Here is a 21,608-nt window from a genome sequence, read left to right as displayed (position 1 = left end):
AAACTAGCCAAATATTTAAAAAGCCATCAAAGTTAAGACATGCACAACAGCACCACGAGCAGGAATGAGGGGGGTGCATGCTCCTCTGAGGACCACACCCAGACGGAGGGGGGTGTGGTCACTCGGATCACCCTGATAGCTTTGTTGGATCACCTGTGAAAAAGGCTGTAGGACAAATTCCCTTGGAACTTGTGGAAAATAGTGGAGTAGGGTTGAAGTTTGACTGTAACCGCGGTCCTGAAGGTCTGAGCTCAGAGTCTTTGAAAACAGGATATTAGATCAGGTTAACCCTTTAGCAGGGGCGCCGCCAGTGACGCTTAAACACAAAATCTTTAACGTACTGTCACCTTTCAACAAGTTCAACGTAATTCCAGTAGATTTTGAAGCAGAAAAGCAGCCGCTCTTGTGCTTCAAAATCTACTGGAATTACGTTGATCGTATTAATGGTTGAAAAGTTACAGTAAATCAAAGAAGATAAACACTGGAGCTCCATTGTTAATGGGATAACAAACCAAGTTGCTCTGATTCCAGTGTCTGCTCAGACCTTTCCATCAGTTCCACCAAATAGATCCCTGTCAAGGACCCACAGTCCTACTGGTTTGATATCTGGAGATTTCCAACAAACATACTGATACTGGTATGTTTCTTCAGTGGTACTGGAGTTCAGAGTCAGACTCTCCCAGTCCTGAGAGGTTAGACAGCATATTGTCTGGAGATGCAGAAGTGTGCATGCCTGCAGAGGAACTCACTTTGTTTCTTCTGAATCATCTCTGAAAACCATGAACTTGTGTTTGATTTCAACAGAAATGTTAACAATTGGAGGCACTTTGATTTTATTCTTTTTTTTATTTCAAGGAACTTTGCTTCATACAAAATGTTCAATGTAGAAACAATTGCAGAATTCAAAGTACAGCCCAGAAACATAAGTCAGGCAAATCAAACATTTCACCAAATCCCAACACCCAAATGAAGGAATGTTCTAGCTCTGCTGTGTGGGGCTCAACTACAGACAACATTAAATACTGTTTTATAGAAAGAAGTCTTTCAGCCCCACAGTTCATATCAAATATTAAAAATCAACAACCAAAAGTCACGTGGTATATAAAAGTACTAAGATTTGCACATGCACGTACATAGTTGGAGCATGCAGTCATTTGTATTTTCTCCGGAAAATGCCACGCAGAAGGAAGAGATGTTGTGTTTTCAGGTGTGCTCTGTGGAGAAACGGGGACGCAGGTCCAATTCCTGTCACGCAGAGCGGAGGCCACAAAATCAGAGGAGCTGTCTCCACAGTGAAACGAAGCTGCTGAAAGGAGGAACTTCTGCACAACCAAACGTTGAAATCGGACACACAAAGGCGTCCTGACAACTTCTCAATAAAACTGGGTTATTGCAAACAAACAGATCACATCGACTCTCACCTGGAGCAAACCGACTCCCCATTCGACATCGCTGAAGTGGGTAAACGCTATGCATGCAAATATATGAGAAGCATGTAATTCTAAATATTCTGCCTCATCTTTACACGTTGTGCCTTAATGCATTTCAAATCTTTTTTTGTATTTGCTTTTTTTCTATAAAACATTTGGTCACAATCATGCTGAAGCCTGAATCTGAGGAGACCAGCATTAGAAGCTACAGAGAGGATGGAGAAATGAGTTTGTCTTGTTGCATAGCCCTACTTGCTGAGTCTTAGAGTTCTGCACACAAAGGTTTCAGCGCCGCTCAGATCGGAACAGAAAATCTCTCAAGGTTGCATAACAAAAATGGTTCATGTGTTAACCATAAACCAGATATGGTTCTGGGTTTGGATCGAAGCAGTCCTGAATCACACTCTCATGCACACGCAGAGACACAGGAGCTGGGAAGCAGAGAGGCTGGTGTGAAACAGTGAGAAGAGAAGCTCAGCTGAGCTCACATCTTCATACAGCAGCTGGGAAAAGCCTTCCGGCTTTCATGAGTTTGGTTTGGAGCTGAGCTACGCAGGTCACAGCTGAACCCACAAAACCAATCCTGCAGCACCTCCTGCACAGGTCAGCAAACATCTGCATCACTCAGACACGCTGACCTATTAACTGTGTCCCAGTTCCAGTCAATCAGAAATCTACTACACCGACACATTTTTATCTTACTGACAAAACAGATTCTCTGGTTCCTAAGAGATAAAATAAAGCAGCTAAAAACAGCAAAATCCAGCCTAGGATAACTCTTATTTTTAAGATTTTGGAATGTAAACAGTTCCCACTCCATGGCAGTGTTTCTGATAACTGAAAGAAAACCCTGAAGCTGCCATTAGCATGGATCAGCTGATCTGACACTCTGATCTGATCTAACGTCAACATGGTTGATTCAAAGATCTCTCAAACCGTTTGCCTTTCTGATGGGAGTCCAACTCTTTCCTGCTTTATTCTCTTAATTTAAATCAACCTCAAATGTATTTTTTTTAATCAAACCAAATTCAGACTCACAGATGGGACCCCTCATCCATCATCCATCCATTTACTAAACCGTCTTTACTCCTTTCAGAATCACGGGGTTGCTGGAGCCTGTCCCTACTGTAGGGTGAAGGGGGGGTAAACCCTGGACAGCTCGCTGGTCTGTCACAGGGCCAGAATCCTGATTTAACATGACTGAAACAAACAAATGAAACCAAAGCATCTGACAATGTTAGAGGAATCATTTCATTTTCACTGAAATGTGTGGTTGTTCTGACGACCCTTTGACGTTATCCGTTTACTCCATGTGAGTGTTCAAAGCCACAGCCGCCCATGAAGTGCCCATGAGAAGGACCTTTGTTCAGACCGTACATATTATTGCTTAATATATCAATATTTGGCACCAAACTGTCCATTTTTATGCTGACTACGGGATAATTGTGTTCATACTGTTCATACCCTGAATAAGAAGTGGAGCATGCAGGTAAGATGGTGGTTCACTTTAAATAAATGAATCTTTTGATAAAAGACTGTGAGTTACTAGATGACATTTTAATGGTAGTTGTTTGACAATAGATCCCAAATATATCCCATTTTTCATTTCTTAATGCAGAAGGATTTACCATTTTCACTGCAACCCCAGCACAAATGTAAACATTTTTAAGGTTACAAATAAGTGAAAATGTGATTTTTAGTCTGTTCATTAAAATGTAGTTTGTGTGACTCTAAGCTTCATTTGCCAGAATGAAAACAGAACTCACAAAGAGGAAACTGGAACACAGTTAATGATGCAGCCATTCAGGATGTTGGTTCTGCCAATGTGGATCAGAACCAAACAATCGAACGGAAAGCCAACTGGAAGAGTTGTGTGAACAGACCGGATCACTGCAATATCAGAGGAGCAGAAGCTGCTGCCAGAAATGTTTTCTGGGTGAAAACTGTCAAAAAAAAGGAGTTTAATGAGCGCTGCAAACCAAAAAAGAAAAAAAGTCTCCAGCTCCAACCCAGCATGAAGCAATTCTTCACACACAAACACACGCAGAGCCAAACACTGAAACATCAACAAACCACCTTCTCTGAGCGCCAACCATCAGCCCCCCCATGCAAACCCAGGTGTTTGCTGAGCCTCACCTGCACCTGACGATGAAAACTGTTCCGTCTGCCCTCTGAACATGCTACATACGGGTTTTCCTGGAAATGCAGTTAAATGCTCGCAACGTTACAGTGTTTGCAAAACCAAAAGAAAGCGTTTTTAAAGTCATTTCTCCTTCCTGTTTTCAAGCATAGTCGCTACACACAAATAAGGCTTTCTGTACATGTGTTCCTGCAGAGCTACACACAGGAGGAGTCCTACATCTGCTCTGGTGTGGACATGTTAGAAAACAGGTGATGCTGCATCTTTTTCTACAGTAGTTCTAAAAGGATAGGCACTTTGTCAAAAACATTGTAAAGAAGTAAGAAACCTTACACCTGAAATGATGGCAAACCATTAGCACTTCACATGAAACACACAAACAACCCTTCATGTCATACAAAAAATGCACACAATATAAAGAGAACATCTACAAGGAAGTTTGATAGAAATCACTCATAGTTCCATCACCATGCACTGCTTCTCTTCTTAAGGTTGCAAGAAACATTGATTTGACAAAAACATGTGGCGCCGTCTGTTGAACGGCGTGCTGAGGGAATGTCAGAAAGGATTAGGCATCATCATGGAATGGTAGGTTTGTAAACTAAAGCTGTCTGTACAGTGTCATAATGTCTGAGGTTTGAAGTCACTGCTCGGATCTGTTTTCTGTTGAGGCCACCATGCTGCTCCTCGGTCCTGCTGCTGCCCTTTGACTCCAAACACTGAAGACATGTGGCTGCTGGTCTCAAATTACTGCTGCTTTTTGCATCACTCTGAAGAAATGTTAAATGCTCCTTTTTTTTGAAGAAACTGAACTGTTAGGGCATGAATTTCCCCACGTGAGGGGTAAAGCAAAAATGCTAAAATCCGTCTGCTAGCTTGTTTCCAGCGACAAACCTGAAGCGAGCTGAGGAGTGAGCTGAGAACACCTGCTGATGAAGAGCCTCAGTCACTAAAGTTTCTGTTGAGTAAATTAGTGTTCTTCAACATCAAAGCTCAGCTCTCTAACAACTTCTTCTGTTGGACAGACAGCAGCTGTCTAGTGTTGTTCTGGAAGTCCAGTATCACAGAGTAAAGGCCAGAACTGTTTGACTGGCACGAGACATCACCTCGATTTATGTTTCCTGAACTCTTATCACAGTCTGTTGGTTCTGAAAGTCCAAATCAATCCAAAACAGCAGGAAATACTGAACACTTCTGACAAAACCATCACTTATTTGTAGTTTTCCCTCAAAAATGAAATGTAATATAATGATGTTGGAAACTGTATGAAAAGTTGCTGCTACTGCAGGAGAAACACTGTCCAAATCCCAGTTTTAAAAGTTACAGCTGAAAATGAAAATTCAAACGAGGTAATGTTTCTTTTCCCTGCACATCAGTTGTACACCAGTTAAAAATCCACTAATATTGACAAATTGGTGCATTTTTATTTTAATTTTAGGATTTTTTTCATCCTTTGGTAGAAACATAAATTATATTAAATGTTGTGCTGTGTTTGTGGGATGTATGTGAGGAAGACATCAGTGCTGCCATGCCTCCAGAGGCAGAAATAATACCCAATATCATTCTATTTGACCCTGAAAAGAAATGCTTGCCACAAAGAAGGTGAAGAGACAACAGCTGGACCCCCCCCCATCTAGAAGACAGCAGATCTCCTGGTGCAAAAAGACATCTGCACTTCATTTAAATGAAACGTTTGGTTTGAGCACTCATTGGAGGTCAAAATGTTGACTTTCTGTTTGTTTATGAAGCTGACTAAGGGTCAGCGTGGTGGTATCAACAAAAGGCTGACATCAAATCAAACTAACAACAGAAAAATATCTCACACTGGCAAAAGATCTGCTCTTCTAATCGCCAATGCTGTACCTCTCCTCAAAGAGGAGGGTCCTTCAAATTCACATTCAAACCTTGAGTGAAACACTCTTCCTTTTCAGATGTTCTCCTTAACTTAGTCTGGATTAAAATACAGCATTTAACACACAGTGACAATGTCAAGTAAAGCCTTCAGAGAAGATAATAAACCTCTTCACAATTGGTCAAAAATGCATTAAAATGTTGGTTTAAAGCCATGCTAGCACCATTCCTTCCCTCCTTTACCTCCTGTGCCTAAGAGCCTTGATACCAGATCCTGGGCTGCTGCTGTCACCAATTATGACATGGTACCCATTGGGCACGCTAAAGTTTACAGGAAGAGATGGATGTAAATCTTCTATCGCCCGAGCCATTGTGGTCCGAGATGAGCTTCCAACACTGGGGCTGGAGGACAGGGACGCCGCATCCCGGAAGACATCCAGCTGGTCCCTAAGGCTGCCATAGGGGCTGTCCAGGGCCTCCACATGGCCCTGACCTAGATAAGGCTCGGAGCTGATACGGGTGACAGGCCAGGGGAAGTGGCGGGAACTGCTCTGGCGGAGGGCGTTGTGCTCCGACTGACCACGGCTCATTCGGCCAAGACAGGCCTGAGCAGGCACAAAGTGCACCGGGGAGGAACTTGCAGTCTTGTATGCCACCCCCGGGCGTGGGGTGAGGGGGGTCTGTGGGAGCTGCCGACGTCCACGGTTCGGTGTGCTAGAAGCAGAGCTCAGTGCCACTGGGCTGCCCTCAACCCAACCACTGCCCTAGATGAAAATTGAACAAGCAATTTGAAACAATAGAACGATGAGGAAAAATGTCAAGAGAAAAAGAAGCCAAGAGGACAGGACCGGTCCAGAGGGGAAAAGAAAGGAAGACACCAATAATAATTTGTGACGGACAACAATGATGAACAAAAAGAAAAGAATAAAAGAACAAATAGAAATGGAAATGTTATGAAACACCCAAAGGACAGGAAATGAAGAAAAGAGAAAGTGGGGAAAGTGAAAGGCCATGAGAGACTGCACTGAAGAAACAGAAGAGACAGTAGCAAAAGGCATGCAGAGATTGCCCTGTGATCCAGCACTCCTTTCATTTCCAGCATGCATGTTATCAGACCACACTTAGTCTTACACTGGGTTACACGTTCTGTGCCGCTTCCGAGTGCGGTGTGAACCAGGCGTTAGTCCAAAAAAGCTCCTGGACTTACGCTCCTGATGTACTAACAACTGTACTAACAAGGACCCTAATTTGCGTGTGAAAACAAACATGTGACATCACATTACTTTACATTTGGATATGAGGGAGATTACCTCCAAACTATTGCACAGTGGAAAACAGGCACTAACCGCCGTATTATAAGAAGATTTAAAGTAGATTACAGATCTACACAAAGATGAGATTGAAGACAGTATATTCTGGAGTATAAGTCACAGTTTTTCATAGTTTTGTCAGGGGTGAGACTTATACTCAGGAGCTACTTATTTGTGATTGTTTAAAAATATGAATAGGCTAAATGATTTATCATTCCTGTTTTTCTACTAACAGGGCGCTGTCGGTGTGTGTATCAGTATGTGCTAATGACCACAACGCAGAACAAGTGCTGTCCAAAACAAACATGGAATCTGATCGTTTTCCTCCTAAATTATTTGATAATTTATTTGTGATGAGACATTATTATTGTTTTTATTTTTCAATCCTCAAAATAATGCAGGACAACAAGTAATCAAACTGGATCACAGAGAGAGATGGAAGAACTGCTGTCATTCAGACAGATCCTGCAGTCAGAAGGTAACAATCCTTCTGAGATGGAGACGTAAGTACTGATGTTTTTTAAGAGCTCTACTAAACAAATGAACCTGATCTCTCGACGTCATCTGTGTCTGCATCGTAACAGAGATGTACAAATGCTTTCATTTAGCGATGAGGCTAAAAACAAACATCTGGTTTATAGATACATTTTTGGAAAGGCATTGAGCATCAGATATGTCGCGTGTCAAAAGAGGCAGCAGACGTGAATATGATGCTGGAATTGTGTTTAGTGTGAATGCAGCATTACGCCCCGCTTGGTGGACTTGTTCAGGAGTGCTAGACTTTTCTCCTTAAAGTGTGACTTATACTCTGGAAAAAACAGTACAAGAAATTTTGGTCCTTGAAAATAGTCTATCAGGCACAAGTATTAGGCATAAGTATGTGATCCCCTGTTCATTTTGTAGGTTTGCTAACTTAAAAAGAAACTGTCAGTCTGCCATCTTAATTGTATATTAATTTGAACAGTGAGATAGAAAATCAACAAACCAACTTTAAAGAATGTAAATAAATATATTTATATTTCATTGAGGGAAATAAGTATTTGATCCTGTTTCCAGAAAGATTCAGTTCTTTGTATCAAACCTTCATTCACAGCACAGAGGTCAGAGGTTTCTTGATGATCAGGTTTCTGGACAGATCAGAGGATCTTTACACATGATTTCTAAATCCTTCAGATCTGGTGTCTGTTGCTTAGCAACTCTGAGCTTCAGCTCTCTCCAGAGGTTTTCTAGAGGACTGAGGTTCAGACACTGACAGACCACTCCATGACCTTCATCTGGTTCTTCTTCAGAGATTCCTTGGTTGTCTTGGTTGAATGATTTAGGTCATGATCCTGTTAGAAGACTCATCCACGACCCCTTTAATCCTCCTGGTGGAGAGATGGGCTGTCCATTCAGGTCTACAATCTTCTCCCTTAAATCCACTGAAAGCTCTTGAGTCTTTCCATGTTGGAGAGTTTGGAGTCTGACTGATGGAGGATTCTGTGGACAGGAGTCTGTTCTACAGGTGATCAGTTCAAACAGGTGTCTTCAGTTCAGGAGACAGGTTGATGAGGAGAGTCTAACTGGTCTGTGTGAACCAGAACTCTTGATGGTTACTAGAGGATCTAATATTTATTTCCCTCAATGAAACTCAGATAAATGTATACAAGGAAGTGTGCTGTTGAAGCCCCCACCTGCTTGTTGCTGGTTTCCTGTGTCTCAGTGGGGGAGACAGCACAGCTAGCACCGGCAGATTTGGTGCAGCTGTGCTCCCGGCTGCAGTAGCGGTCGCAGGAGTAGTAGCGCTGTTTGTCTGTGGAGGAGTGATGGTGCTTCCTCTCATGGGAGCGCCCACGGTTATGACCTCGTTCTCTGGAAGCTGCCGTCTTGACTGCTGGCTCTCCTGCTGGACCTTTGGAAAAAAAAAAGGTTGGAGGCCAAGCTGTGAGTGACTGGGAGCTTGACTGTAGTTCATTTGGTCTGAGAATCCTGTTTGAGGTCCAGTGTCACTAAACAGGATGAGACTACTCACTGATGCAGCTTGTCGTTTATTGAGCTTTTGTTCAGGAGCTGACTGACCTGCAGAGCCGGGGGGTTGAGCCCCTACAGGCGTATCCAAAGACCTCTGCCTCTTCTCGCGGTCTCTGCAGTGGTGGCAGCGGTGGTGGCTGTGGTGGTGGTGAGTTCTCCCCTGGCATGGTTTCTCGGCTGTGTGCTGCTTCAGGGCCGGCTCCTCCAGCTGTCGTGGAGCCACGGTGGAGGCTGAGCGCTTCATGGGGCCAGCGTCACCAACAGACTGAGAGATGAAGAAGACCAGCAACTTCATGTCTGACATACACAGGACTCGGTCAGAGAGCAAACTTCAGAATCAAATTCATTATTGTAATGAGCCCCCTTCAGATTTCAGATAGAAACTGTTCTTCTGGTTTGAGGTCCAGGAGGAGAATGCTGGGCTGCATTTCTGGCTGCTTGTCCTGAACTGATGAGGAGGGAGCAGCCACTTCACTGCAAACAGAGGTACCTCTGGACAACATCCATGAAGAGACCTCACCGTCCTTTAGAAAGTCTTTGACTGAATGGAAAACCTTTATGGGACAGATGCTGGATTTGGATTTTTGTTCTTCAAATCACAATTTAATTGCACTTCACACAATTCCTTGTTAAAGAAAAGGCAGTGATGAGATTTTGGGGATCCTTTGTTGAAAGGTTTTGCTTATTTTCTGAGGTTGAAGTTATATAACTGTATGAGACCGTGGTGCTGAAAATGGTTTGTTGAAATGGTGCTAGCCATCTTGTTTTAAAACTTTGTTTAAGTAATAAATTATGCATCTATTAAACAACTAAAAGTGCCGAACACCGGTGCCAACCTTCCACCAGAAGTGGAAACCCGCCCAGGGAAGTCAGGGTGGGTTTCCACTTCACCAACAGCTCCTACAGACATACAATGGCAGGAGAAAGTATGTGAACCATTTGGGAGTACCTCTGCATGAAACGGGCACATGAAAAATTTAAATAATTTAAAATGTAAATCACAACGATGTAGAAAAACATTGCCTGCTTAAATCCCACCAAAATATGTTTTTAATGTTTTTATTCAACACAATAGCGTGTCCAGTTTATGCATAAAACCAAGAAATTCCAAAGAGTTCACATATTTTCACCTACAACTGTACTTTCTGCCGAGCGGCAGGTTTTAGATTTTACCTTAAAAAGAATAATCATACTTAAAAGATCACAGGAACGTTTTAAAAGTAGATCAAAAGGTGATCGGAATGGGACTTTAATATTCTGTAATCTGCCTTTTTAGTGACAGGGATGATGGATGAGGGGGTGGGGGGCAACGGGGGCTTGCTGAGAGACAGCCGGTCTGGAAGAACCCCAGTGATGTACAGATTTGTGAGCAACATCAACCCTCACCGTCCCCCCATGAGCATGAAGACAGAAAGAGCGTGTACGTACAGCTGGCTGAATCCCCGCAGAGAGACGAGACCGGCTCTGCTGTGAAGAAGGACAGAGAGGACACAGAAGAGAGACAAAACGAACATCAGGAACAGCAGAACCTTCACAGCAGGAAAGACAATCGATCAATCCAAACCTGAAGGTTTCAATGTGCCTCATCAAAGTTTAAAAGTATTAGTGTTATTTAAGGCAGTGGTCCCCATACTTTTGGGTGTGTCTAAAACAGGGGTGTCAAACTCAAAATCCAGAACACACCGTAGGTCGCGGGCCAAACAGGATAAACATTTATTGAATATTCTAAAACGACATTTTTTAAACTTTAAAAATGTAACTTTGTATCATAACTATGAACTAGATATATAGCATTACCTGTGATAATGCTAGTGTGAATGCTGGAAGCTGAATTTGCTAGTGCTGAAGATGCTAAAGCTGATAGATGAAGCTTTCAATGTTTCACTCTGTATGATTGCAGTCATTTACCAAAACCAGTGAAGTTCATTTGCTTCCTCATTCATGTTCACTGAATGAACCATCATGACAGATACAAACACATTTCTGTAAATGTAGCTAAAACCTCCTGGTCATTAGTGTTCAGACTTTGCTGTGACTCTCACTCTGAACTCAATGCTGTTCATTTCTTCTTGAGATTCTTCTTCTTCATTGGAGTCCAGCTGTGTTTAATCAAACTGCTTGGAGCTCAGAGACTGAACTGTGGCATTAAGGTACAGATCTGGACAAGATTACCAAAGAATTTCTGCAGCCTTCAAGGTTCCTAAGAACACAGAATCCTTCAATGGAAGAAGTTTGGGACGACCAGAACTCTTCCCAGACCGGACCGTCCACCCAAACGGATCAATCACAGCAGAAGAGCTTTGGTGAGAGCGGTGAAGAAGAAGCAGAGATCACTGTGGCTGAGCTCCACAGATGCAGTAGGAGGAGGAGAGAAAGTTTCACTAGTCAGCATCACTGCAGCTCTCCATCAGTCGAGGCTTCATGACAGAGTGACCCCACAGAAACCTCTCCTCAGTTCAAGACATCTGAAAGTCCACACAGAGTTTGATAGAAACCCATGAAGGACTCCCAGACTCTGAGGAATCACATTCTTTGGTCTGATGACACCAAAACTGAACTTGTTGCTGTTGATTCTAAGCAGTTTGTGTGGAGAAAACCACACACTGCTCATCACCTGCAGTGAAACATGGTGGTGGCAGCATCATGGTGTGGAGCAGGACAGAACGACTGGCTGCAGTTGAAGGAAAGATGAATGCAGTAAAGTACAGAGATGTCTCAGAAGAAAACCTCTTCCAGAGTCATCAGGACCTCAGAGCCAAAGCTCACCACTGAAAGAACAAAGGAGTGGATCAGAACAACTCGGACTGTTCTTGACTGGTCAGACAGAACCCTGACCTAAACCCAAGTGAGCATGTCTGGAGAGACCTGAAAATGGCTGTGCACCAGTGTTCACCACCCAACCTGATGGAGCTGGAGAGGATCTGAACAAAGAACAGCAGAGGATCTTCAGATCCAGGTGTGACAAACTTGTTGCATCATTCTCAAGAAGACTTGTGGCTGTACTATCTGAAGAGGTTCGTCTACTCAATCCTGAACAAAGGCTCTGAATACTCATGATCATGGGATCTTTTTGTTGAACTTAAAAACAAGCAGCACCCCTCCAGGATTGGAGTTGTACATCTGTGATCTAGTGTTTACATCATTTCAAAGACGTTATGTTTTCTCAAGACTCATGTGTTTACACAACTGCTTCATTCCTTCTTTTTCATTGGAAATCATTCTTAATTCTGAAGATTCTTTTTCCTGACAGTCTCCATCAGACATAATGGGTTACCTGCTGCTCAGTATTCAGGCGAGGCATAGAGGCAGCCCTTCCCTGGATCTCCAGCCCTGACTCTGGGGCAGGGATGGTACTGCTGACACTAGTCTCCATCTTCCTCATCTCCACTGGCTCCTGGACAGCACAAGCACAAAGACATGCTGTCAGTTCAAACAGCTGTCTGTCCGGCACAGACAGGCCATGTGGGACCCCTGCTGTCTGTGGTACCTGAAAGACGACGGGGTCTGAAGTGTCCTCAGGAGGGCCTCTGACGGTTCGCTTCGCTTTAGCAGGGTACGCGTCCCTGGGGGTCTCCAACATCCTAAAAGACGAAGTCTAATCTATGTGATCATAACTTGGTCTGATGAATCACACTTAACAAGTCTTGATTCTTCTTTTACATACTGTAACTTTTCAACCATTAACACAAAATTCCAGTAGTTTGTGAAGGAGAAATGTGCGTGAGCCACTTTTCTTCTTCAGAATCTACTGGAATTATCGTAATAATGGTTGAAAAGTTACAGTAAGTTAAAGATTTTGTGTTTAATCGTCACCAACGACACCTCAGGGGTTAAAGGGTTAATGAAGGTTACCATCTTCAATTAAAACGTGACGTTTCATAAATAAAAATAGAAAGATTGTTTATTATTTAACGAACCAACTTGCGGATGTTGCTTTAATGCTGAGGTCCTTCACCACTTTCATGTTGCATGGCGTCTGTACAGCCTGCATACATGTTTGTATGGCTGAAAGAGGTTCACCAGCACAGGAGTTTTCCATGTGAAGATGAAGTCGTGAGCAACATGCTAGTGTAGGGGGTCAAACTCAATCACACAAGGGGCCAAAATCCAAAACACACCTTAGGTCTCCCTGTTTATCCCGGACAGGATAAACATTTATTGAACACTCTGAAACTACATTTTAAAACTTTTAAACCATAACTTTTTAACATAATTATGAACTAGATATATAACATTATGTGTGATAATGCTAGTGTGAATCCTGTAAGCTGAATTTGGACACTGAAGATGATAGTGCTGATAGTAGAAAATGCGGGAATTGATAGCTAAAAACACTGAAGCTGATAGCTGAAATCGCTGAAGCTAAAAGCTGAAAACGCTGAAGGTAATAGCTAAAAATGCTGAAACAAATAGCTGAAAACCCTGAAGGTAATAGCTGAAAACCCTGAAGCTAATAGCTGGAAACACTGAAACAAATAGCTGAAAACGCTGAAGCTGATAGCCACCTAAAATATTAGTAAAATGCCAAATTAGTCTAAAACAACAACAACAAAAACTTAGGTTAGCCAAAACAGCTGAAATGTACCTTAAAAAATTGCTAAACTTCAAAACAGCCTAAAAAACTAAAAAAAAAAGCCAAATTAGCCAAAACAGCTAGCACGTAGCTGAAATATTAGCTGTACTGCAAAATAGCCTAAAACACGTATTAAATCTTAGTAAATGCCAAAATATGCCTTGAGTTTGAGACGTGTGTTCTAGTGGTACCGACAGCAGCTCCACCTGTGATTTTTGCAGGTATGTGAACCCGGGTTGTGCATTCAGAGACTTACAGTGTGCCTCCATTGTTGAGCGAACTGAGGCTCAGTCTGGTGGGTGCTTGGGAGATGGGGCGGGATTTGGGCCTGGGCTGAAGCATGCTGGGAGAGTCCACGCTGATGATCACTGGCAGGTTTTGTCCCTGCATGTGAGTCAGAGGCAGCAATGGCTTAAAGAGAGCCCCGACCTTGCACTGTGGAGGAGAGACGGATGGCGACATGCTGAAGACATCCAGAGGGAGCAGGCAGAATATTTGCTGGAGCTGGGTCCAACAGTGGGGGCTTGGTGCCGTCCACATGTGGACACCAGCAGCATAATATTCCTTTCCAGCCATCATGCTTTTATGCAGTATATTCATACAGTAAGCCAAACAGTTTTGTGTTGTCAGCATCATTTATATTACATGACATCTATGAGAGCTCTTCAGAATCCGGTCAGGCTGTGCTCCAGAATGCAACAGTGAGCTCTGATCAGTTAGAATGCCAAAATGCAAACATTCCCTCATAGTTCAGTTAAATGAAAAGAGATCTGTTGAAGCTCATTTGGGGGGGTCAGCATACATTCACCAGAATGTGTTGTAGGGACGGGTTTAAAAATATTCATTAACAGATCGGAAATCAGCATTTACTGGGAAAGTGTAAACAATTAAATACATTGATTTTCCTTTAAAGGGAACTATTTTCTCTTGTTCTTAAAGTTTTTAATTCAAAAAAGCATCACTGAGTAAAGAAAGCTTCTCCTTTGTTCAAACTGTCAACTAATATATTATTTTTTATATTTTTATAATTTGGTTTTGAAGACCTTCTCCAATGATTATGGTCTTTATCAAGGGCTGACGAATTATCACATCAATCGCGATGAATTATTTACAGACATTTCTGGGCCTTATTTTTTTGAAACTACATTAATCTAATTTCCTTTCTGCTTTCTGTAGACTTTATTGAGTCACTTTTTAGTTTTACTTTGATCTTTTACTGTGCCACAATGTCACAAACTCAAATAAAATACCTCAAAATTAGATTTTTAACAGCAATTATTAGTTTAAAAATTGCAAATGGAATTGATCTATTTAATTAATTAAGTACATGTCATTATTAAGTAATGGCACAAAAAATGATTGCATGAAAGCACTATTTTTAACATGTTCTTGTGGCATTTTTCTCATGATGTATGATAAATAAAATTAGAACTAAAATTGTTTTTTTGAGTGTTCTTCATTAAAATTATTGTGAATCAGGAGCAGATGACAAAAATGTATTTTGAAAACTCTTGTAGCAGTGACATAGGTCCTATAATCAGCAGGCCAAAATCTTCCTGCTCCACTCCATTCTGATCATCCACTTACAGACACATAGATCCATGAACGTCTTTGTTTTCCTGATCTGGAATCTGGATCTAAACTGTTCGGCTGGATGGCTCTGATGTTGCTCATCCTTTCCAGTAATGTTAGGTCGGGGTTGTGAGGGGCTGTAAGCTAGCAGGGGAGAGCATAAACAGATAGATGTGGGGAAGTCGGGGAGAATCTCCTCACGAACAGTCTCACCCAGCACTCAGTGAATTTCTGATCAACTCCTTCTGCCCTCCAGAAACTACGCTATAGAAAACCACACAGAGTTTTTAAATTTTTGCATTTCTTTTTTTGGCTAAAAACATCAGAATCTTAATGAAAAGACCACTGGGAACGCTTTGGAAATAGATCAAAAGATGATTGGAGCTAAACTTTAATGTCCATTGTGTTGTGCCAAAGAAAATTTTTTATAAAACTAAAGACTTTAGTCAACTAAAGATTTTACCTTTTTTGCGCATGTGGGCCTGTTATGATGTCAGTTCTAATGAAACCATGAGCCTGCTGCCCAAAATGTCAGTGTTAAACATCCTCATGAGTGAGACCAGAGTTTGACAGATGTTTGGCATGTGTGGCTTTGAGGATAGCAGAGAAGACATGCACGTTTGGAGTGGATGTGCAGCATTTCTAGGAGGAACCTGCATGCAGCTGATCACCGATTCAAAGTTGCTCAGATTCAGAGACATTTAGTTACCAACTTCTGAGGACAACAAGCAGAAGAAATGTTCCCAGTGGACGAGTGGCAGATCTGCTTCAGCTCTCTGGTAAATACTAGATGCTCCTGAAGAAACATCTGTTCATGTGTAGTCTCATGCAGGCAAACAGCCAGAGTGTGCATCTCCCTCACCTTCTGCAGGTGCATGCATGCAGCTTTACATCCCAGCATCTGGTGCGCATCAGAGCATTTCTGCATGTGTGTGTGAGAGCATAAAGGGATGCTTTACCCGGGAGCTCGACGTGCTTGGCTGTGGCTGCTGCAGCATCTGCAGCCTCCTGGCTCGGTTCTGCTTGTAGTAGTCGAAGATCATCAGAGCGGCGTATACCTTCCCTACAGTCAGCTCGTTGGCTGAGGGGGACGAGAGGGAAAGTGAGGAGGAGAGGAACTGAGACACACCTTAGGTCACGGGCCGAACAGGATAAACATTTATTCAACACTCTAAAACAAAATGTTTAAAATTTTAAAACTGTAACTTTTTTACATAGTTATGAACTAGATATATAGGATTACCTGTGATAATGCTAGTGTGAATGATGTAAGCTGAATTTGGCCGTTGAAGATGCTGAAAACGATTGCTAAAAACGTTGAAGTTGATAGCTGAAATCACTGAAGCAAAAAGCTAAAAACGCTAAAGCTGATAGCCAGCTAAAATATTAGCTAATTGCTAAATTGCTAAAGGCTTAAAAATTTAGGTAAGCCAAAACAGATGGCATGTAGCTAAAATATAGCAAAACTTAAAAACATCCCAAAAAAATGAAAACAGCCTAAATTAGCCAAAACAGCTAGCATGTAGGTGAGATATTAGCTAAACTCCAAAATAGCCTAAAAATCTTAGTAAATGTCAAAATAGTCCAAAAAGCTAGAAGAATGCCAATTTTTAAAACTGTAACTTCTCAACCTAATTATGAATAATAAAAATGCAGGAATAATATTCCAGAATAAATCAACTTAAAACTTGTTTAAGTTAGAAAAAGTTAGAAATAAGGTAACATCAGGCCATTAATAACACCAAAATAAAATGATCTGGAGGGCCGGATAGAATTACCAGAGGGCCGGATCCGACCCCTGGGCCTTGACTTTGACACATGCATTATTGGCTTCAATCCTCTATTTGCTGGCTCATCAAAAATGGCCTGGTTCACAAAAATCATATTTCTTAACTTCGAAAGAATTAGTGAGTTAACAATAGGTGAAGTCTAAAATTTGAGTTAACACATTTAAAATAAACAGATTGATACTAAATTAAGTAATTTCTGTGGATTCATAAAAGGTTCAATTTAGAACTATGAAGTGACAGCATTGTTTATTAATTCATCCAAAAACAAAACTCATTTTTAATAGTATTCTGAGAATTAAGCTCCAGTGTTCATGTCCTTTGACTTACTGTAACTTTCCAACCGTTAATATGATAATTCTAGTAGATTCTGAAGGAGAAAAGTGGCGAGCTTTTGAGTTTAAGCATTACAGACGACTCCTCAGATGTTAAAGAGTTAATATAATAGAAGATTTTATAAACTAATTAAGACATATCTTTTTTTAGTTAGGTCAATTAACTCACTTTTTGCATTTTGGAATTCTTTTTGATGGTGAACCCTCTGGAATTTTAATATTTTGTTTATCCTGTGAGCCTCAAAAGTGTGTCAAACCTACTTCAACAAAATCTGCTCTCTGGATACTTTCTGTGACAGCAAAGAGAGCTTATTGTTGCAAATCGTGAGTTCCACTCATAGAACTATTTCATCATGCGTTTCAACTTCAGAATTTCAGAGGGTAAAGCTGCACAGCCCCAATGCCGAGCATGGAAGGAGTCAACTGTTTTTAGAGCTGGCCCTAAACCAGGGGTCAGCAAACTTTAACAGTGAAAGAGCCATTTTGGCTCGATTTCTACTCATCAAAACCTAGAAGGAGCCGCATAGTCTTACTTTAGTCTTTAAGAAATTTGGATTTGTATTGATGACCTTCTTTTTTTAATAATAGATTTGAATTCTGTCTACTTTTTGGGACAAACAAAGGCAAAAATTCAAAAAGAACCTAGAATCTCTCAAAATTGTAATTTTTTTTCATTCTTTATACGTTTGACAGAAGCACACATAACTTATATTCAAAATTTAGGCTGCTCTGTGTCTCAGTGCAGCTCTGGACAGCTAGTATCCAATGTTGTTCAGCATAAGATAATTTGTGCTTTTAACTCATAAAAGATCAAACTTTTTACCAAAGTTTCTCTTCCATATAAAATCTGTTCATTCTGGAGGTAGAGTTGATCAAACAAGACGTCTTCAGGTCAACAGGATGTAAAAACCTACATAGTTTATCATCTATGTGAACCTCAGACATCAGTTTATACATTCAACTAATCTAAATCAAATAAATGCTAATTAAGTAATTCTTACTTTAAAAATTGCAACTTTATTTATTTTGGTTAAACAGTCATTATCAGGAGCTGGTGACTCTGACAGTCGACATGGCTGGATCAGCAGTCTCCATGACTTATTTTATGTTTGGGATAAGGAGAGAACAGAAGCAGACTTGCAATGAGAAAGATGGAATAATATTGGAGCAGCTCCCAGTCTCAAATGGGACGTTCGCCGTCTCTGAGCGGCCCACTTTCAGGCAGACTTTGTAGATTGTATAAAACAAGCCAGGATACTCACGCTTGTGTGGCGTTACCAGCAGATCCATAGTCTTTTGAGAAAGGCTGGGCCAAACTGTGGATAACTCTTTCTTAAGCTCAGCATCCAGCAGTCGCTGTGCTACCATTCCTAAAATCCACGGAAGAAACAGACATTTCAGCTGCAAGCTACAGTTTTTCAGTATGCACTAGCATGCTACAGTGGAGCTCACTAGCATGCTACAGATGAGATCGCTAGCATGATACAGTGGAGCTCTTTAGCGTGATACAGTGGAGCTCACTAGCGTGATACAGACGAGGTCGCTAGCATGCAACAGTGGAGCTCGCTAGCGTGATACAGTGGAGCTCACTAGCGTGATACAATTGAGCTCACTAGTGTGATACAGTGGAGCTCACTAGCATGCTACAGTGGAGCTCACAAGCGTGATACAGTGGAGCTCACTAGCGTGATACAGACGAGGTCGCTAGCATGCAACAGTGGAGCTCACTAGCATGATACAGTGGAGCTCGCTAGCGTGATACAATTGAGCTCACTAGTGTGATACAGTGGAGCTCACTAGCATGCTACAGTGGAGCTCAGTAGCATGATACAGCAGAGATCGCTAGCATGATACAATTGAGCTCACTAGTGTGATACAGTGGAGCTCACTAGTGTGATACAGTGGAGCTCACTAGTGTGATACAGTGGAGCTCGCTAGCGTGCCACAGTGGAGCTCACTAGTGTGATACAGTGGAGCTCACTAGTGTGATACAGTGGAGCTCACTAGTGTGATACAGTGGAGCTCGCTAGCGTGAAACAGTGGAGCTCGCTAGCGTGATACAGTAGAGCTCGCTAGCGTGCCACAGACGAGCTCGCTAGCATGCAACAGTGGAGCTGACTAGCTTGATAGAGTGGAGCTCAATAGGATGCTACAGTGGAGCTCACTAGCATGCTACAGTGGAGCTCACTAGCATGCAACAGTGGAGCTCACTAGCATGATACAGTGGAGCTCACTAGTGTGATACAGTGGAGCTCACTAGCGTGATACAGTGGAGCTCACTAGTGTGATACAGTGGAGCTCACTAGTGTGAAACAGTGGAGCTCGCTAGCGTGATACAGTAGAGCTCGCTAGCGTGCCACAGACGAGCTCGCTAGCATGCAACAGTGGAGCTGACTAGCTTGATAGAGTGGAGCTCAATAGGATGCTACAGAAGAGCTCACTAGCATGCTACAGTGGAGCTCACTAGCATGCTACAGTGGAGCTCACTAGTGTGATACAGTGGAGCTCACTAGTGTGATACCACTAGTGTGATACAGTGGAGCTCACTAGCGTGCTACAGAGGAGCTCACTAGCATGCCACTGTGGAGCTTACTAGCATGCTACAGTGGAGCTCGCTAGCATGCTACAGTGGAGCTCGCTAGCGTGATACAGAGCTTGCTTGCACACTACCCTGTCCACCGTGCAGCTGACTAGAGTAGCAAGCTAACATACTGAATCCCCACTTGAGTCAATGTGGGCAAACACAGGTAGGGCCACCACAAAAACTGCAGGCCCACATTTTCTGCCCATGTTTAAAACATATGGGGCCCACTTGGCATTGTCTGCTGGGATCTTTGTTTATGGAGTTAAGATCTTGGAATCTTGTGAAGATTTGGATTTAATCTTGAACACCCAACACCCTATGAGCCCCCATTGTTGTTAGATCTTTAAACCTCTACAGTTACTTTAGATGTATTTTCTTGCTGCCGTTCTGAGGTAAAAGCGCCGTAATCTTCATGTGTGATGATGTTTGCTGCCTCCGTTTCTTAACCAACCTGAGGCCAGTTTGATCTCCAGCGCAGTGCGGATCAGGGCCATCAAGGTGGAGGTGAAGTGAACCGTGTTGTCATCAGCAATGGGCATGTTCATCTTGACAAGGCGCTGAGGAGAACAAACACCTGGTTAGGCGCTGATCAAACTCCCTGATCCGAACACACAAACGGAGAAATCAATCTGTGTGCTGCTGTGGTACAATGTCCTTCAGAGTTTGTTCTTTACCATCTAAATTTGGTGCAAAACTTTGGGCCATATCAAATAAAGATGCTAATGACTCTTCCTTTAGCACACAAAAAGTCTTCTCTCCAAACACAAGCAAACGAACTAGACAACCACATCCACTGCTACTAGCTACAGTATTCACTGTGTTAAGCATGTCAAAGTGCACTGGTGCAAGACTGACACTGACTGAAAAAAGGTGAGAGAAGGCATGGTACGCATAACCATGGAGGTGCCTAAGACAGTCACAGGAGCTCGACTCTGTTGTTGGGAGAAACCATCAACCTGGAGTTGAGGCTGTTGAGTTTGCTTTGCTCTTTGTGTAAGCTGACTGAATGCAGAGTTTCCATTGCATGGGGAGCCTAGCCATAAGACCTAAATGTGGTTTTACAAAGGACTGATGGCACCGCTAGATTCACACGCTGTGCTGAAACGTTGCTGCTGTAAGAGTTGAGCTCCCCCTGAACACAAAAGCATTCACATTCATGAGCTGTCAGAGCAGTGCAGAGGAAGAGACCAGAGTCAGGATGAGACGAGCATGGAGAGCTGAGAGCGCCACGTGTGCGTGCACACACAGATACATGCACACACACCCTCGCACACACACACACAAACACAGACACAAATTTACAGTGTTTTCCCACACCATCAAACACACACATGCAAATACGCACCGCCACACATTTACACACACAAACATGTGCACACATAAATGTGCTCCTCCATCATACTATGGGTCAGTTTGACTTTAGACTTTAAAAAACACCTGATATTTGTTTGAGAATTCAAGCTCTATCCCAGGGGGCTCAAACTCAATCGCACAAGAGCCAAAATCCAAAACACAGCTTAGGTTGTGGGCCGAACAGAATAAACATTTATTGAACACAAATAAACTTTAAAACCATAACTTTTTAACATAATTATATACTACATATATAGCATTACCTGTGATAATGCTAGTGTGAATGCTGGAAGCTGAATTTGGCTGCTGAAGATGCTGAAATTAATAGCTAAAAACGCTGAAGATGATAGATGAAAAAATAGCTAAAATTTCAAAATAGCATAAAAACTGAAATGAAGCCTAAATTAAGAAACAGATAACATGTAGCTGAAATATTAGCTTAACTCATTGACTGTAAAAAATAATGGACTTCTCGAGCCATGAGGTCCCCCATTGGAAATGCATTACCTCAACTCCTCGTGAAAGTAGGCCGCCGCTTTCACCGTCAATTCCTGAAACGGATACCGCCATTTTGCCAGTGGCGGGCCGTCAGGGCTTGCAAGGCCTTCTCTGCTGGCCTAAAAATATCTGAATCACAGACTGATATTAATTATTATTTATTTC

At 42.2% G+C, this 21,608-nt stretch overlaps 1 protein-coding gene across 19 annotated transcripts in view; it reads right to left on the bottom strand.

Annotated features, from left to right (window-relative positions):
• Positions 1–826: 826 nt before the first annotated feature.
• cacna1ba (calcium channel, voltage-dependent, N type, alpha 1B subunit, a) overlaps positions 827–21,608 on the bottom strand; it is a 124,850-nt gene continuing 104,068 nt past the window's right edge. For 14 of the 19 annotated variants that reach the window (XM_024260129.2, XM_024260128.2, XM_036213486.1 and 11 more), the window contains 10 exons: positions 20,044–20,149; positions 18,271–18,378; positions 15,846–15,967; positions 13,571–13,749; positions 12,229–12,322; positions 12,016–12,135; positions 10,170–10,208; positions 8,790–9,006; positions 8,405–8,622; positions 827–6,185 (listed from right to left, as the gene is read on the bottom strand). In XM_024260129.2, the coding sequence (XP_024115897.1) occupies positions 5,661–6,185; positions 8,405–8,622; positions 8,790–9,006; positions 10,170–10,208; positions 12,016–12,135; positions 12,229–12,322; positions 13,571–13,749; positions 15,846–15,967; positions 18,271–18,378; positions 20,044–20,149 (1,728 nt within the window). In that variant the 3' untranslated portion in view covers positions 827–5,660. Of the gene's footprint in view, positions 6,186–8,404; positions 8,623–8,789; positions 9,007–10,169; positions 10,209–12,015; positions 12,136–12,228; positions 12,323–13,570; positions 13,750–15,845; positions 15,968–18,270; positions 18,379–20,043; positions 20,150–21,608 lie in introns of those variants that run through there. The other 5 variants (XR_002917588.2, XR_004948425.1, XM_036213484.1 and 2 more) reach the window with 4 other exon arrangements.

The sequence above is a fragment of the Oryzias melastigma genome, linkage group LG9, assembly GCF_002922805.2.
Source record: "Oryzias melastigma strain HK-1 linkage group LG9, ASM292280v2, whole genome shotgun sequence".
In the NCBI taxonomy this organism is placed as follows: domain Eukaryota; kingdom Metazoa; phylum Chordata; class Actinopteri; order Beloniformes; family Adrianichthyidae; genus Oryzias; species Oryzias melastigma.
Note: the sequence above shows the minus strand (reverse complement) of the source record. Positions and strands in the feature narration are given on the sequence as shown.